The sequence below is a fragment of the Microplitis mediator genome, chromosome 1 (assembly GCF_029852145.1).
Source record: "Microplitis mediator isolate UGA2020A chromosome 1, iyMicMedi2.1, whole genome shotgun sequence".
NCBI lineage: Eukaryota > Metazoa > Arthropoda > Insecta > Hymenoptera > Braconidae > Microplitis > Microplitis mediator.
The window spans coordinates 2,686,562-2,706,011 of record NC_079969.1 but is presented as its reverse complement, the minus strand read 5'-3'; the positions used below and the strand labels follow the sequence as shown (position 1 = coordinate 2,706,011).

General features: G+C 31.7%; 2 protein-coding genes across 4 annotated transcripts in view; one reads left to right on the top strand and one right to left on the bottom strand.

Annotated features, from left to right (window-relative positions):
• LOC130671029 (paired box protein Pax-6-like) overlaps positions 1–7,706 on the top strand; it is a 42,868-nt gene extending 35,162 nt beyond the window's left edge. The window contains exons 6-9 of one of the 3 annotated variants that reach the window (XM_057474718.1): positions 3,923–4,182; positions 6,119–6,360; positions 6,482–6,780; positions 6,991–7,706. In XM_057474718.1, coding sequence (XP_057330701.1) covers positions 3,923–4,182; positions 6,119–6,360; positions 6,482–6,780; positions 6,991–7,088 — 899 coding nt within the window. In that variant the 3' untranslated portion in view covers positions 7,089–7,706. Of the gene's footprint in view, positions 1–3,922; positions 4,183–6,091; positions 6,361–6,481; positions 6,864–6,990 lie in introns of all 3 variants that reach the window. The other 2 variants (XM_057474709.1, XM_057474726.1) reach the window with 2 other exon arrangements.
• Positions 7,707–8,581: 875 nt separating this feature from the next.
• Positions 8,582–18,515, bottom strand: LOC130666067 (protein starmaker-like). The gene is made up of 6 exons (XM_057466725.1): positions 18,362–18,515; positions 18,033–18,109; positions 17,149–17,268; positions 15,932–16,106; positions 15,729–15,848; positions 8,582–10,070 (listed from the first exon to the last, which is right to left on the bottom strand). Exons 2-6 carry the CDS (start codon positions 18,090–18,092, stop codon positions 9,115–9,117), a joined length of 1,431 nt encoding a protein of 476 aa, XP_057322708.1. The 5' UTR covers positions 18,093–18,109; positions 18,362–18,515; the 3' UTR covers positions 8,582–9,114.
• Between the last annotated feature and the right edge of the window lie 935 nt (positions 18,516–19,450).

Sequence of the window (19,450 nt, the reverse complement as noted above, 5' to 3'; positions counted from 1 at the left end):
TTCTATAATATTTCCTTTCTCATTTATCCAATTTATCTTTAAGTCGGGTATTATCAACTTTTTACTTCTCGAATCACGCTGAGCCGCTTGTTTTTCTGTTTATTTTTATCATAGGTCCGAAACTGGGCATCGGTTGGTCGTAATTTGGGCCCAGGGCGATAGCTGGGAGTCAGAAGACGAGATTCAAAAAAAAAAACGTTTCGATAAGTTGATTTTCTGAGAGGCAGCGACGATTCAAAGTTTCTGCGCAAGAGCCCGAAAATTTCTGCCGGAAAGACTTTTAATTTGGGCCGTAAAATTTTAAGTTGGGGTCAGTTGTTAATTAGTGGAAGTCGGGGCCTTGAAGGGCGTCGAGAAGAAGGTTTTAAAAAAAAAAAATTTGTGTGTATGTTCATTCCTTAGGCGCGTCGACGGTTTCCATGCTCGGGTCGGGCAGAAAAAATCTTTCCGACGGAACCAAATTTTTTTCGATCGCTTAGAAAAATTTTCGTGGGCCCCGAGAAATTTTTGTGTATTTTCCAGACAAATTTAACGGCAACTAATCGGTAAAAAAAAATCTCCAAGAGTTGAAGCCCCCAAAAATTCGCTACGGCAATTCGCTGACAAAAGTAACCCCTTAAAAAAATCCGCGGTTTGTCATTCCGACATCTTCCAACTCAACATGGCCGCTATAAAAAAAATGACAGAGGGTAGAGGTGTCATAGCGTAACAACCTATCAGATTTAAATTCTTCCCTCCCCTTTTCTCTTTTTAGGGTAAGTCATTCCCATTATCCGGCATTAGTCGACCCCTAAATAATAATAACTACCAGCCGTTTCATCTCAGTGCCCAAAAATTCTGTATACAACAAAACAAACCTCTCCCTAACATCTGTATCATCATTTAGACCCGTAGCATTTAAAACTCAGTTGCTGTTTGACGCATCTGCAGGCGCCATTTTGCCACGCGATGACTCGTTAACACATCGATGGGTCCATAAGTTAAATTAACTTTAACTCATGCTAAATAATGTCCAACAATTACACTTACATTTACGGTTACAACGAAATCAATTTCTGCTGAAGTGACGTCGACGTCGCGAGGCAGAATAACTTTCAGTTACTACGCGACTTGTAACGAGCAGTTGGCTGTCGCGAGTCGTTATTGTGTTTGTTGAGTATAAACCGTTTTAATAAGGGGTAATAAGGGCCTAAGGTCATTGTTTTTGGTACTAAGGGCCGCGCACGTGGGCCATTTAATGAAAGGTACAATGCAATCAATCGCTATTGTAGCTCTCGGAGCGTTTAGCTAAGTGGTAACTCTATTATATAACTTTTTCCGAGTCTTTTTGTGCATTTGTCACTTGACCATGTTCTTGTTCTTTTCTCTTTAACTTAAACTTTTTCTTTTTGTTCGCTTTCTTACACTTTTAAACTTTCACCCCAGTAGATTCGAGTGCTTTTAACACACCTTGAAATGTCCCAGACGGAGACAAGCGCCCATTACGCTTCAACGATTTCAAAGATGTTTCGTGCTTTTTTGCTTCTTCCGATTCTTTATTCGGACTCTCTTAAGATAACTCTTAACCTTTTGGTAACAATATTTTATCACTGGATTTTTCCTTTGATGAGAATTTTACTGCTGAAAACTTTTAATTCACTTTTCGCGCTAAACTAGTGGAGATACGGTAAAAATATCTATATACATTTTTGTAGGGCTTTAAATTTCCTACAAAAAAGGCTCTGATCACTTTCGACGTAAATCCAAGAGATCACGCCCTAGAATTATTTTAAATAACCGCAACCATAAGCTCGCGGTTTGCATTTATTAAATTTTTTTAAAAAATTTGTAATTAATTAAATTATGACCAAACTATCAGAGATACGGTAAAAATATCTGTATACATTTTTGTAGGGCTTTTAATTTCCTACAAAAAAGGTTCTTATCACTTTCGACCTAAATCCAAGAGATCACGCCCTAGAATTATTTTAAATAACCGCAACCATAAGCTCGCGGTTTGCATTTATTAAAGTTTTTTTAAAAATTTGTAATTAATTAAATTATGACCAAACTATCAGAGATACGGTAAAAATATCTATATACTTTTTTGTAGGGCTTTAAATTTCCTACAGAAAAGGTCATTACCACTTTCGACCCAAACCCAATAGATCTAGCCCTAGAATTATTTTAAAATACCGCGACCATAATCACGCGGTTTGCATTTATAAAATTTTTTTTTAAATTTGTAATTAATGAAATTATGACTAAACTATCAGAGATACGTCAAAAATATCTATATACATTTTTATAGAGCATCAAATTTCCTACAAAAAAGGTCTTTAAAACTTTTCACCCAGTCCAATAGATCTGGTCCTAGAGTTATTTTAAAAAACCGCGACCATAAGCTCGCGGTTTTCATTAATCGAATTTTTTTCTAAATTTTTAATTAATGAAATTGTGACCAAACTATCAGAGATACGGCAAAAATATCCATACACATTTTTATAGAGCATCAAATTTCCTACAAAAAAGGTCCTTACAACTTTTCACCCAAACTCAATAGATCTGGCCCTAGAGTTATTTTAAAAAACCGCGAGTATAAGCTCGCGGTTTGCATTTATCGAATTTTTTTAAAATTTGTAATTAATGAAATTACGACCAAACTATCAGAGATACGATAAAAATATCCATATACATTTCTGTAGAGCTTTAAATTTCCTACAGAAAAGGTCCTTACAACTTTTCACCCAAACTCAATAGATCTCGCCCTAGAGTTATTTTAAAAAACCGCGACCATAAGCTCACGGTTTACATTTATCGAATTTTTTTAAAATTTGTAATTAATGAAATTATGACCAAACTATCAAAGATACGATAAAAATATCTATATACATTTTTTTAGAGCTTCAAATTTCCTACAAAAAATGTCCTTACGACTTTTCACCCAAACCCAATACTCACACCAAATTATCAAAAAATCTTTTAGTCCTAAAAATCCAAATTTTCTAGTCTTCCATAAAAAGTTTAAATCCGCATGACATGTGAAGCGTAAATTAGTAAAGTTAGTGCTAAGTGGTTGATATCGTCAAGCTCAGGAGTTTCTTGTTTCGAGATGGTTGGAAGCGTAACCCGCGTAAGCGAACTTGTCTCGGGGTTGAGACGCTCACAATATAAGTTTGAGAACATGGCGGTGGTTTTAATTGCTGCTTAAGCCGCCCTAAGATGTCCCACCCTACCAAGATCCAACAGAGATTCAAATCCTGCGTCGCTATGAACTCAAGACTATACTCGACACTCTTATTGGTGCTGGCAACTCACCACTTAGCTGAGCAAATTTTCTGTTACCGTAACCGTAATCCGACGTCGCGGCACTTAGCCAGTTTCGTCCTTATCCGGATTATCGAAATTTATCTCTGCTACCTCTGGCTTCAACCCCCAGTCTCTTGCTCCATTTTTGCCCAACTTTTAATAAGGATCCAAAAATTTATATAAAAATCTACAGCCCGAATTGTTATCTATCCAGTTTCCATTACCGCATTGTCAGAGGGATTCGCGTTGCCTGAGGGTGGGGTAGACTATGAGCGATAGCTAGTGAGGGGAGCGGGGTCCAGAGGAATCTTATCGCGTCCCCAACCCTGGTTACCTTGGTACCTCACACAAAACTCACCCCAACTCACCCCTCCCTTTATTTCCCATCCCCTACTACCCTACAACTCCCTAGGCAGGAGCTAAAACCCAGTGACGCTTGAACGCGCTCACCCAGAAACCGACGATAAGGTTTGTCTGTAGCTGGTTGGTACAATCCTGTACGCATCTAGTTGTAATATAGATTTTTTTTCTTACTGTCTTTGCTATCACGACCTAGCTCATTTTGTGGACTCTGCATTGTTTGGTGGAATGACGTCGACAATGTGCTGACTGATTTATTTTAACTTTTTTCTAGTGGCCGAATTGGAAGGGGGAGCTCATTCTGATGAGACAAACAGCGGGGGCGATAACAGCAACGCGGGAAGCATTTCTGGTGGGGCTGATGATGACCAGGCGAGGCTTAGGCTCAAGAGAAAGCTGCAGAGAAATCGCACGAGTTTTACTAATGATCAGATTGACGCGCTGGAGAAAGAGTTCGAGCGGACTCATTATCCTGATGTCTTTGCTAGAGAAAGACTCGCTGGGAAAATTGGGCTGCCGGAGGCGAGAATACAGGTAGGATTTAATTTTCCATTTACGGTGGGTTGATTTTTGGTGTGAGCTCTGGATCTTGTTCTTAATCCTGGTCCTAGTTTTGGACCACGTCCCTAATCTTGGACACTGTCCCAAGTCATGTTCTTGGTCCTGATATTGATCATTGTCTTAGACCATGTCCCTAATCCTGGTCCTAGTCCTGGTCATTATTCTAGATCACGTCCCTAATCCTGGACACTGTCCCAAGTCAGATTCTTGGTCTTGATGTTAGACATTGTCTTCGATCATAGTCTTAGACCATGTCCCTAATCCTGGTCATAGTCTTAGTCATAGTTTTAGATCACGTCCCTAATCCTGGACACTGTTTCAAGTCAGATCCTTGGTCTTGTCATTGGTCATTTTTCTTGATCATATTCACGGTATTGATCATTGTCTTTAACCATGTCCTTAATCCTGGTCCTAATTTTGGACCACGTCCCTAATCTTGGACACTGTCCTAAGTCATGTTCTTGGTCCTGGTATTGATCATTGTCTTAGACCATGTTCCTAATCCTGGTCCTAGTCCTGGTCATTATTCTAGATCACGTCCCTAATCCTGGACACTGTCCCAAGTCAGATTCTTGGTCTTGATGTTAGACATTGTCTTCGATCATAGTCTTAGACCATGTCCCTAATCCTGGTCATAGTCTTAGTCATAGTTTTAGATCACGTCCCTAATCCTGGACACTGTTTCAAGTCAGATCCTTGGTCTTGTCATTGGTCATTTTTCTTGATCATATTCACGGTATTGATCATTGTCTTTAACCATGTCCTTAATCCTGGTCCTGATTTTGGACCACGTCCCTAATCTTGGACACTGTCCTAAGTCATGTTCTTGGTCCTGGTATTGATCATTGTCTTAGACCATGTTCCTAATCCTGGTCCTAGTCCTGGTCATTATTCTAGATCACGTCCCTAATCCTGGACACTGTTTCAAGTCAGATCCTTGGTCTTGTCATTGGTCATTTTTCTTGATCATATTCACGGTATTGATCATTGTCTTTAACCATGTCCTTAATCCTGGTCCTAATTTTGGACCACGTCCCTAATCTTGGACACTGTCCTAAGTCATGTTCTTGGTCCTGGTATTGATCATTGTCTTAGACCATGTTCCTAATCCTGGTCCTAGTCCTGGTCATTATTCTAGATCACGTCCCTAATCCTGGACACTGTCCCAAGTCAGATTCTTGGTCTTGATGTTAGACATTGTCTTCGATCATAGTCTTAGACCATGTCCCTAATCCTGGTCATAGTCTTAGTCATAGTTTTAGATCACGTCCCTAATCCTGGACACTGTTTCAAGTCAGATCCTTGGTCTTGTCATTGGTCATTTTTCTTGATCATATTCACGGTATTGATCATTGTCTTTAACCATGTCCTTAATCCTGGTCCTGATTTTGGACCACGTCCCTAATCTTGGACACTGTCCTAAGTCATGTTCTTGGTCCTGGTATTGATCATTGTCTTAGACCATGTTCCTAATCCTGGTCCTAGTCCTGGTCATTATTCTAGATCACGTCCCTAATCCTGGACACTGTCCCAAGTCAGATTCTTGGTCTTGTCATTGGTCATTGTCCTTGATCATATTCATAGTATTGATCATTGTCTTAAACTATGTCCCTAATCCTGGTCCCAATCTTAGACATAGTTCCAGATCACGTCCCTAATCCTGGACACTGTCCCAAGTCAGAATCACCTCAAAATCAGTCCATGACCTGGAGTCATTTGTCCTTAGTCTTGATCCTAATTCTACTCATTGCCCAAAATCATGCCTTGACCCTAATCCTGAATCACGTTCTTACCATGATCCTAATCCCAACCATGGACATAGTTGTCCTCAAAACCTTATTGTAGAATAGAAATTGACCCAATATTCTCTCAACTAACTCAGGTCTGGTTTTCGAATCGCCGCGCAAAGTGGAGACGCGAAGAAAAATTACGAACTCAAAGAAGAGATAATCCACCGTCACAGCAGCAGAGCCAACAGCAAACTGGACACTCAGGGGTGCATTTAGTAGGCGGCCATCCGACCCCACCGCCTCCTACGGGGATCCTTGGAGCACAAGCACCACCGCAAGTCCCTCCCTCGCCTCCAAGAATTCATCATGGATTCGCGCCGAGTGTTTATCCAGGGATTCCGAGCATGCCTGACTCTTACAGGTGAGATTCACTCAGTGTTTATTGATCCTCATCAGCAAATGAATGCCACTCCATCATAACTCTAAACTATTGATTATTTCCTGGACTGTGGTCTAACATCAATTATTTTTTTTTATTTCAGTCCCATGACGTCGATGCCAAACTTCAGCATGTCTCAGCAAAGTCAGCAGCATACCACCAGCATGTCATCACTCACAACCGGGGGAATGGGTCACATGGGCATGACAGTCGGAATGACCGTAGGTCCAAGTCCAGCAGCGTGTCTCCATCAGCGAGACAACGGATACTCTTGCGGCGTAGCACGACCACCCAGTTACGAGCCTCTGCATCTAGGATATGGGTCACGACCCAGCTGTAGCCCGACTCAGCCGTACCACACCCCCGGTCTGAACCAGTACAACCAGAATGCCAGTTCGACCGGTGAGTGTCTACCGCACTCACTGCACTCGCTGCTAGCGCTCTAGCCACACGTGGGACTCGGCTACCATCACCACTGCTAATCGGTAATGGCTAACCAATTCACCAACCGGTCGAGCTTTATCCTATCCTAGCTTTTAGATCAGCCTTAGATGACTCACTCACCTGCTAACCATCAAAAAGTCTCTAACGAATCTGTTTTACCGGTTGCAGGTTTGATTTCCCCGGGTGTCAGTGTCCCAATAGCTGTACCAGGCCATCAGCCGACTCCGGACATGGCTGCCCAGTACTGGAGCCCGAGACTCCAGTGATCCTGGTGGTCAACCAGCTTGGCCGCACCTCAAAACTGACTTACCGACCGTCGGTAGAAACTCGGTCGGTAATTTTTTGTATCAAGGCTTGGATTGGGGTCTTGGTGATACTGGACGTACTGCCACCCGTTTAATTGAAATTTTATTATTTATGATATTATATATAAATATATATATGCAAATATATATTAACAATCGTTAAGTTTGTTAATTAACTAGATAATCGATATCAGTTATGGATTTTATTTGGATAGGAAAATTATTAGTTAGTCAAATAGTTACTAAGCCCGACATATAATTATTATTAATTGATTAATTATTATTATTATTATTATTATTATTACTAATATTAGTGATATTTATCGGTGTAATAAAAGAGGTTGCTGTTAAATATCTAGCTAAGGAAATTCATTTTTTAAGGTTATAATTGTAATTGTGTAAAAAAATGTGAATTTTTGAGAGGAAGGAGAAATTTTGTTTTGACGAGACCAATTGTGATTATTTCTGTTAGGTACTTAAGCGTAATTATATGGATTATAAATAAATATGTGTTATTTTATTGACCCACTTACCGTCCTGTCATTTTGTATATTTTTTACTTACCTGTGATTTTTAGATCGATATGAGATGTTGAAATCGACATGTATCGAGAGAGAAATCGATTTTGATACAAGATATAGATTTGAGTTTCAATATGTCGATTCACAAATTCGACATATCGATTTTTTTCTATATTTCGATATATCGATTATTAATTGCGATATATCGAATTTCAAATTCGATATATCGATACCTAGTTCGATACATCGATTAAGAATTACGATGTACAGATATAAAATTTCAATACATAGACTTTCAGTTTCGATGTCGATTTTGAATTTCGATACATCGATTTTAAATTTCGATATATCGATTAATAGTCACAATGTTTCGAAATTAAATTTCGATACATCGATTTTTTTTGTATTTTGATGTCGAATATCAGTTTCGATATATCGATATGAAGTTTCGATACATCGATTCAAAATTACGATATACAGATATAAAATTTCAATAAATCGATTTTTAGTTTCGATATGTCGATTTCAAATTTCGATATCGGTTTCTTGATTCGATACATCGACTTGAAATTTCGACATATCGATATAAAATTTCAATACATCTATTGTAAATTTCGATATATCGATTATTAGTTACAATAAGTCGAAATTAAATTTCGATACATCGATTTAAAATCACGATATACAGATATAAAATTTCAATAGATCGATTTTCAGTTTCGATGTGTCAATTTAAAATTTCGATATATCGGTTTCTTGTTTCGATATATCGATTTAGAAATTCTATTAATAAAAAAAAAGTTAACAAAATTAAAAAATACACAAATTGAGAAAAATGTATTAATTTTATTACTATTTAAATTTGTTAATTACTAATCTTCAAACTATTCTATTTAACTTAAGATAATTAGCATTTTGATAAATACTCAAACTTAATATAAATGCATAATGTGTTGTTGTTTATAATACATGTTGAATAAAATTTTAAATTTTATCAATCATAATTTTTTTTATCTATATAATTTGCACTTTCTACAATAAAAAGTGAACAATAAAAATAATGTTATTAATAAATGCGAGACACTGTTGGCTGACATAAATTTGTTAATCACCAATTCTTATTCTTGCATCTCTCGTCATCGATTTATTTGAATATCCAAACATATTACCACGATTGTTTGCGTAACGACACGTTGCACGAATAATAATTATAATAAACCACAAGACAGAAGAAGACAATAATAATAAAGATAATAAGAAGCGTAGCTCAAAAAGTTTTGACTTTTCTCACGATTTCAGACGTTAGATAAAAAATTATCTACAAAAAAAAAATTATCTTATATCTAAAAAACGAATTTCTAAACTCTCACAGGCATAATAGTGAATTTTACGACTATAGATAATTTGTTATCTCTAGATAATTTTTTATCTTCAGATAATTTTTTATCTAAAGATAAATTTTGATCTCACGTATTTTTCTCAGTCAACAATTTATCAATATCTCCGAGAATATCTTCAGAAGCCTCGACAAGCTCTTCTTCATCTTCATCTAGATACTTATCTAAGGTCAAATCATCTTCTCCAGATAATCTTGTAGCATCGCGATCATCTGAAACTTTTTTCAACTCCAGACTCGGAATATCTTCAGTACTACTATCACACAATCTCACAGCAATATCTCTACTGTCATCTTCAGCCTCCACGTTATCTTTATCTTCAGATAATTTTCTAATTTTCTGAGATCTCCGTAATTTAACTGGTTTTATCTTCAGATCATCATCTCGTAATTTTCTTTTCTTCGGTTTATCTAAATCTCTGTTATCTACATTTTTATCTGAACTATCTAGAGTATTGTCAAATTTATCTGAATTATCTAAATTATCTAGACTATCAGTACTTAAATTATCTACAGTAATCATAGCATCTTTTTTAGCCTCCGTAATATCTTTAGATAATTTTTGAAAATTATCTAGATTATCTACAAAATTATCTACATCAGTTTTTGACCCAGAAATTTCATTATCTTGATTCTGGATGATTTTATCTTTTTGGGAATTATCTAGATTCGAATTATCTGAAGTATCTAGAGTAGTATCTGACTGTAGCAGTTTTTTGCGACGCTTTATTTCATCTAATGTGAGAATCTTAAAGTCCAGATTGTCGTTGCCGTCATCTTTGGGGCTGCGTCGATAAGGCAGAGCCTCAAGCCTGGTACGTGATTTTTTTATCTTACCGACAGCGTGACTTTGATACTCTGTCGATTCGTAGGACCAGTAGGCGGCATTCTCGGCTTGGATTTCTTCTAGACGGATTTCCTCGAAAGTTTTCTCGGTCGCGGGTCCTAGTCGAGAAAATGCTCGTGAGCCTGAAGATGACGCTGAAGTCTTGTTGGGTGACGAGGTGACTCCTTCACTGTCAGTCTCTGCAATGAGATATCAAGATAAACAGAAGATTGATAATTGTTATTGAAATCTTGTTCATTTATTTTCATTATTATTTTTATTCTCTTTTTCTTGCAAACCAGTTTTCAAATTTATTTTTTTTCAAATTTTCTACGATAGCAGAGGCTTCCTCTTCTCAAGATTTTTAAAAGATCAGCTGATGGTTTTGGGTTATTATTTTTTATTTAGATAAGATTGGAGGCGTTTTATTAAGAGATATATCAAGGCCTTGATCACCAGAGTCTGAAACATATTCTATGGGGTGTAGATAGAAATTTTATTTTAGAGTAAAGATTCGAGATAAGAAGAATTGGGAAGTGGAAAAATTATAAAATTAAACTACGGTAGTTAGGGTATTTTGAAAAATAAGATTGAAATGATTATTATGAAATAAAAAAAGGCGGTAAAAAATATTTGAATCGGATTAGTTTGATATATCGATATTCAAGTTCGAGATATCGATTTTAACGTTCGATAAATCGATTTAAATGTTTCATACATCGATATTCAAGTTCGATATATCGATATTCAAGTTCAATATATCGATATTCAAGTTCGATATATCGATATTCAAGTTCGATATATCGATATTAAAGTTCGATATATCGATATTCAAGTTCGATATATCGATATTCAAGTTCGATATATCGATTTTGACGTTCGATATATCGATTTTAATATTCGATATATTGGTTTGAATGTTTGATATATCGATTTTAATTGTCAATGTATCGATTTCAATGTTCGATGTATCGATTTCGAGATTCGATATATAGATTCGTTACATCGAATTGGAAATTCGATTCATCAAATTCAAGAGTCGATGTATCGATTTAAAACTTCGATCTATCGATTTAAAAATTCGATATACTCATTTGTCATATCAATATATCGAACTAATAGTAAATATATTGATTTGAGATTCGATATATCGATTTGAGTGAACGAAAATGAGAATCAAAACATTAATACATCGATTTGAAAATTCGATACACGGATTTTAAATGATGATATATCAGTCAGATAATATCTCGATTTTAAAATTCGATGTATCGATTATTATTTTCGATATATTATTATAAAAATAATAATTTCATAATTCCTGTCATACTTAAGCTATACTACGTTTCAAACTTAAATTTTCCCGCCATTATATCGTAATCTCTTTTTCTAAATTTGAATTTTCTAAAAAATTACAAATACTATCTTTCAAAATACCCATTAATCAAAGTCTACGACTATAAAAAAAGCTGTAAAGTTCAAAGACTATTAAGAATCTCAGGAATCTTATAAAAAAAAAATCTAATAAAGTAAATATTGCCCATAATCGTCATGTTTATTTAAACTCAATAATTTAAACGTAAAAATCAATAATAATCAATTGATGAATCTTCTCATAATGAGTTAATATTAATCGCTTACAATGATCATATAATAAGTTCTCCATTAATAAATCAAATAAACTACTCATTCAAATATTTTTTTAAATAATTATTTTAAATTGATATAAATTTCAGTTTTTTTTCTTGTTTTCTATTTTTTTCGTTCTTTCTTACTTTCACTCCTTTATAATTAATCATTAATCGTTCCTACAAATACGTTAATGTATTAGTAAATGCACGCATACCATAGACATGGGTATATTTATTAACCATTAATCATTAATCATTAAAAATTCACCATTAATCACTTATCATTAATGATTAATCATCAACAATAGAGTATTAATCATTATCCCGTAATCGATTAACGAGTTAATTTAGTGTCTCCTTAACTGATTAATCATTAGAAAATCGATTAATCATTAATCAACTAACCTATTAATGATTAATGATTAATAAATATACGCAGTAGCTTACAAAAGAAAAGCTTTTAAATTTTCCACACGATTTAATAAATTTGCTGTTTTATTTATTTATTTATTTATTTTATTAATTAATGACTAATTGTTTCAATTAATTAACGCCCTTAATTAATCAATTGTTCTCCACAATAAATATAAAAAAAAAGTTAACCGTCGCAAAGGCAGATACATTTTGCCGAGCTGAAAAAATTTATTAATATATTTGTTTGTAATTTGTTTTTTATATTAATCTGTTAATCAATATTAATGTTAACATTAATATTAATAATTATATGTATATATAATTTTATTTTGTTATATATATTTTTATATATATATTTTTATATCATTGCAAAGTTAATGCAAATGCCACTACGAAGGTTTTACACGCTTGTTTATTATTATTATCAATTAATTTAATACTAAATTAATATTTAAATTAATTGTCTAATTAATTGTTGTTTTTTTTGTTAATAAAAATTCTATATAATTTTATAATTATTAATTAATTATCATTATCGATTGCTTTGAAATAAAAATTATTTTTTTTTGTCTATCTAGTTTTTTTTTCTATTTTTTTTTTCCATTAATTATTAATTAATATTAATTTTCACTTAATTTATTTGCTCATTTTTTTAAACTGACATTAATCAGCGCCATCTTGAAAAAAAATTTTTTGCTGCTATCTTAACTTTGTTCTGTTAATTAATCGATTAATCAACCGATTAATCATAAAATTACTTAATTAATTGGATTGTTTATCAAATTAATTCTGAGAGTAACAGAAGTTGCAAACTTACTTCGATTAATCGAATTTCGTATTATACAATTAATCATTAATCGATAGATTAATCGTTTTATTAATCAGCGAAATTAATCAATCGATTCTTTGACACTAGTCAAGTATCCAGACCCTTAATTCCCGACATTTAAATCGTTATTCGATCAATTAATGATATTAATCATTCGATTAATCGTGTGGTTAATCGATTAATAAAGTTGCTGATTAGTTAATCATAATATAAGTTAATTAATTAGATACGGCGCGAATCAGTTAACCATATAAGGAATCTTCGATTGTTTGAAGCATTAATCGTGCTAATTAATTTGATTAACCAATTAATTAATAAACTAATAAGCGACTAAGTAAACCTATGCTTAATTAATCGACTTGTTTTTTAATAAAATATATTATTGCTGAAATTATTACTTAACTCAATTGATTAATGAATCAATTAATCGATTAATAGGTTTCGATATCTATTAATCGAAGAGAAGATAGCAAAAAATAATTTTTGTAATAAAAAAGTTTTATTAACCAACGCCCGATTTTATTAAATTTGTCTATTTTTTTTTAAATTAATTATTTTATAGATTAATTAATTAATCAATGAATTAATATATTTATTAATTGGAAGTATCATGTAACAAGCCAAAACATATGAAGGCATTTCAGCTTTATATATTAATATATAATTTATTATTTTGCTGACGATTGTTTACGCTCTTGATAAATCCTTCGGGCTAATTATTAATCATTAATTAATTTAATTATTAATTAATTATATTAATTGTTTTTCATTAATAGGATAAATGAATTAATGCGATGCATTTGTAACAAACAATACAAATAATAATAATAATAATAATGATATTTGTTTTAATAATTAATTCAATTAATCGATTAATCGCAGATTAATTGAATTAATATGTGCATTTAATCATATGATCAAATATATATCAATATATATGTCTCCTCTAAATAAAAAATAAAAATATTTATGTACGGTTAATCAGTTAATCAATCGATTAATCGATTGATTAATCGACTGATCAATTAATTAATTTGTTTTGTAAATTTAATTACAAAGAAAAAGAGAATAAAGATAATGCTAGAGGAGATTAATAAAAAAAAATTATAATATTAATTAACCGAACAAAAAATAAAATGGCGCACGGCGCCATCTTTCTTTTTAATTTAACTAATTAACGTTTGTTTTGCAATTATAACAATAGCTTGTATAGTTTTGTTTTATTATAATTTATAATAATAATTAGTGTAATATGTGATAATAATGGATTAATCATGCATTAATCAACCCAAGACAATTAATTAATTTTTATGTTAATTAATTGTGACTTGTAGATTTTTTTCATTAATATTCTTTAACGCGATTATTAATCACTCGTTATTCTAAGTGTTTAAATAAATTTATGATTGATTAATCGATGGATTAATGGTCATTAATTAATTAATCGGCATTAAAATCCGGTCTTTATCTTCTGTTAACATCAGGCTCTTATATTTATGAACCATTAATGAGTCATAAATTTTAAAAAGTAATTTGTAAGCTAATTAATCATCGTATTAATCGTCATTAATTAATTAATCGTCAAAATGAGTCACGTAAAATTTTTTCTATTCTTCTTAACATCTGGTTACTAGTTAATTAATAAATATTAATTATTCTTTGGAAAAAAAGTACAAACCGATTAATGGCTTAATTAATAATCATTAATCGAATTAATCAAGAACAGAAAATTATTTAAACACTATAATTATCTTCCCAATCTTAATAATTAATAACATTAATCATTAACCCACCATCTAAAAACCCCAACGTCATAAAAAAAAATTAAACCAATTAATCGATTATTAATTGCACATTTTTTAAATTAACAGAAAAATTAAATCTCTCCGCCAGGCGAATGCGAGAACTCATTCCCACCACGTTAACTCTAGTCATTAATTCACCAATCACTTCAGTTAATCAATTAATTCCTTTAAATAATCAATTAATATCTCAATTAATCCTCACACTTAATCAATTAATCATTTCTGTATCCCATTAACCATCGATTTAACCAAATGATCATCACATGAACCCATTAATCATCTACTAATTCAACTAACCATTAAGTTTTCCAATTAATAACCCGATTAATGACTTATTTAACCAATTAATCATCAAATTATATGATTAATGGCTCGATTAATGGATTAATACCTCAATTAACGATAGGATAGTCCGACTAGCGACCCGATTAATGGCTACACCATGTAATTAATCATCAAATAGATCATAAAGTCATCAAATTAAATGATTAATGGCCTGATTAATTGATTAATACTCGATTAATTGCTATAATTAACGGATTAAAGTTTAAAAAAAGTCTCAGTATCTTCTCCAGGAAGTAAAACCGAGGAAAGGAAATGGATAACGTGATCTGTTAGTTGAATTAGCGTCATGTGATGTCGCTGCAGCTGTATTATGAGCAGCAAAGTTATTAGAACGTAATTGTTGAGTTTGATTTTGGGTTTGTAAGCTCGTTAACGCATGGTGTGTTGACAAATTTGCTGTTTGTCCATGACCATGACCAAATGCTTGATAATTATTAGCATTAACTTGCTGCTGCTGCTGTTGCTGTTGCTGCTGGTGTCCGACATGTTGCTGATGCGCGCGCACGGTAGATTGTGGCTGCGTGGGAACGTTACCGACAGAGGTACCGAGATTAATGCGACTCGGTATGTCAATGTCAATAGGTATTGTCATTCGATGGTTACGAATCGCTAATGCAGCGGCCGCGGCAGCCGCTGCTGAATTAGCAGCCAATGCTGCTGCCGCGTTTGTTGGGCAAGAACGCAATTGGTTGGTCTGCTGCTGCTGCTGGTGATGGTGATGATGGTGGTGATGATGTAAATTTGTTGACGTGAGGGATAGAGTGCCTGGCGTGAGATGGTAGTGCACGTTGAAGGGCGGTGGTGGGCGACGGGGGGGCTAGTAAAGCCTCATACCTTCGTCGAAGTTTACGATAAGAGGATCTACTGCTGGACTACCGATAAAACTGCTGGCTTCGCTGCTTCCGCGACCTGCTACATCAGTCTCTCCACTGTTTTCATTGAATTTAACGTCATCTAGACAACAAATTAGTTAATCATTTTTTTTCCTTTAACTTAATGAATGATTAAGTGATTAATCAAGTGGTTTTTTTAATTACCTGGACGATTAGACCATTCTTGAGTAACTGGTTTTGGTAATTCTGTATTTTTAGTTGGATTAATTGTCATTTCGCTGGGAACTGGACGCTCTAGTGAGTGGAGAAATGGACAATGTGGTTTCTTGCATCCTCCGCGTTGAGTTTCCCAGTAACATGGTATTGATTTACGATTTTTCTGGTTTATTAAGAAAATTGTATTATCCAAGTATGGAAATTTTTTTGGAAATGAATAGAAAAATGGATTTCCTTTAAAATGAGTACCCACAAGCTATACTTTATTTTTGATATTTATAAACATATATATATATTTAAATATATGTGTATATTTTTTTAAATTTAAAACTATGACTTGTTGGTACTCATTCGAAAGGGCATTTAATTTTTATATCACCAGCTGTTTAAATATATATACATACCTACATATATGTATATATACATACATATATTCATATAAATATATATATTTAAATTCATAGATGAATAGAGAATTTCATGCCCATTAAAATGAGTACCCACAAGCTATACTTTATTTTTTATATTTACAAACATATATATATATTTAAATATATGTATATATTTTTTTAAATTTACAACAAGTATGACTTGTTGGTACTCATTCAAAAGGGCATTTAATTCTCTATTCCACCAACTGTTCAAATATATATACATGCCTACATGTATATATATATATACATACATATATACATATAAACATGTATATTTAGATTCACAGAAGAATAGAGAATTTCATGCCCATTAAAATGAGTACCAACAAGCTATACTTTATTTCAAATATTTATAAACATATACATATATTTATATTTAAATATATGTAAATATTTTAATTAATTCAAAATAAGTATGGCGTTGGTATTCATTTGAAAGGGAATTAAATTCTCTATTTTATCATATATATTATATATATATATATACATGTATGTATACTTATATATTAATTAAAAATTTTAATATTTGCATTATTAATTTAAAAAAATTACTGATAAATAAATTTATCATTAAAATTGATTTATATTCTTTTTTTTATTCTTTAAGAGAATTAAAAAATTTGTTTCAAGTTTTTTCCATTACTAATTAATTTCATTATTTATTATCAGTAAAACTACAATGATAAATGAAGTTAATGAATTTAAGTAGATAATAGACTTAAGTGACGTAAAATAAATTTAAAGAAAAAAAAGTTGAATGTATAACAATACCTTTAATTCCATGTGTCGGAAGTTACAATGCTCGTTAAGACAATTTCCTTGCTGCCAATATGAACACATAACTTCACATCCAAGTGCTGACGGCTCATGTCTAAATTGACAGCTATCGCCCTATAATTTATATATTAATTAATTTTTAAATATAATTAACTTATTACCTGCCCGTAATTAAACTATCGAACTTTTCCAAGACAAAATAAAAAATTTTCGTCAAAATTCAAAATTTTCCGTTAATATTTCAAACAAAATTACAAAATCTCAATTTTCTCTTCGGGCGACAAAAATTTTTTCAAAATTTCTCTAGTTCCCGCTCTAAAAAAATTTGAATTTCATAATAAAAATAAAATTTCCCCCGACTGACTAAAAAATCTCCCATTCAAATTAAATTTTTTTCCCGCCAATAAAATTTTCAAAATCTACTCGAGTGAATTAAAAAAAAAAAATTACTATCTAAGTTTTCAAACTAAAAATTTTTAAATTCAAATTCAAATTTCACTGCCGCCAAAATTTAAAATCCGCTCCCCCTTAAAAAGTTTCCTCTGTAACTCAAATTATCTATAATTTTTTTAAATTCCGTAAGAAAAAAAAAAGTAAGTAAGTAAACTGACAATTACTAATTACTCATACAGTGCTCATTATAATTATCATTACTGTAGAGCTCATAGACTTAAAAATAATTACAATTATTATAATTATCCATCTGCTTGTAATTAAATTAAATGAACAATATGGCCGATTTATTTTACAATTTATCCGACAATTTTTTTTCAAATTCCTTCAACTTGACACCTTAATTAATTATTTGTTTTCAATTACTACTTAATTATTAATTACCAATAACTAATTAATTAATTTAATTAAAAAAATGAACTCACTTTTGTGCACGTGGAGTAGTAAAAAAAGTAGCAGTCATTATTCTTGTGGCTTTGCTCCATTTTAAAAATTAATTAATCTGAGAAAAAAATTTTAAGCAATTAATTAATTTTAATTAAAATTTAATTATTTATTAATAATAATTACGGGGAGGGAATAATTTAAGCAGGAACTGGTGATTAGACGGAGGAAAAAATTGATAAGAGGAAAAATTAATAAAAAATTCGAGGTTATTTTGGGAAAATGGAGAAATTGATTTATTTAAGGGAAAGTAATTAATTGGCTGGGGAAATTTGTTAGTGGGAGAGGAGTGAGTTGTAAATATACTTACGGTATACGATAAAATTTATGATATTTATTTATTTTTGGAGACAATTGAGCTTAAAACGGGCACAAGACGTTTTTTTCTTTTAGTTTTGTCGCGGTGATGACTCGAACGAGAACCGAAATCGCGAAACCCGAACACTCTCACTCTTTCTACAACGCGGTCTGCTTGTTTGAATTTATCTAAAGCCGCTAGGTGGCGGAAAATTTGAATTTTTACTATGGCGGGAAGTTTGAATTTTTTGAAATTTCAAATAAAAGATTTTTGATAAAAAATTTGACAGAAGGTTTTGGTTTTTGTTTGAGTTGGAAAATTTGTATTTTGTTTTAAATAAGTTGGCGGTAAATTTGAATTTTTGAAATTTCAAATAATCGATTTTTGAGAAAAAATTGGACAAGAGTTTTCGGTTTTTGTTTTTAAATTTTCTTGAGAGTTGGAATTTTGTATTTTCATTTTTTAAATTTATTTTAAGTAAATTGGCGGTAAATTTAATTTGTTTAAAATTCCAAATACTAGATTTTTGATAAAAAATTAAAATACAAGTTTTGGTTTTTATTTTTCGATTTTTACTTGAGTTGAAATTTTGTATTTTTATTTTCTGAATTTATTTTAAATAAATTGGCGGTAAATTCAAATTTTTTAAATTTCAAATAATAGATTTTTGATAAAAAATTAAGATAGAAGTTTTTAGTTTTTATTTTTCGATTTTCTTTAGATTTGGAATTTTGTATTTTTATTTTTTAAATTTATTTCAAATAAATTGGCGGTAAATTGAAATTTTTTGAAATTTCAAATAATAGATTTTTGATAAAAAATTAAGATACAAGTTTTCCGTTTTTTATTTTTCGACTTTCTTTGGAGTTGGAAAATTTGAATTTTATATTTATTTTTTAAATAAATTGGCGGTAAATTTAAATTTTTTAAATTTTAAAATCTATTTCTTTTAAAAAAATGAAACAAAAATTTTTACTTTACTTTGAAATTTTTATTAAAAAATTCGTATTTACAAATTTTTCAAATTTATTTTAATATTTTCCATAGATAGGCGGGAAATTTAAATTCTTTAAATGTCAATTTGAATTTTTATTAAAAAAA

What these genes read in the sequence shown, in the direction of transcription:
- LOC130666067 (XM_057466725.1), bottom strand. Translation starts at nt 18,092, where the DNA reads ATGGAGCAAAGCCACAAGAATAATGACTGCTACTTTTTTTACTACTCC. An exon ending in TCCGACACATGGAATTAAAG is followed by an intron (nt 16,107 to 17,148) that starts GTATTGTTATAC and finishes TTAATAAACCAG; the next exon opens with AAAAATCGTAAATCAATACC. An exon ending in AGAATGGTCTAATCGTCCAG is followed by an intron (nt 15,849 to 15,931) that starts GTAATTAAAAAA and finishes TTTGTTGTCTAG; the next exon opens with ATGACGTTAAATTCAATGAA.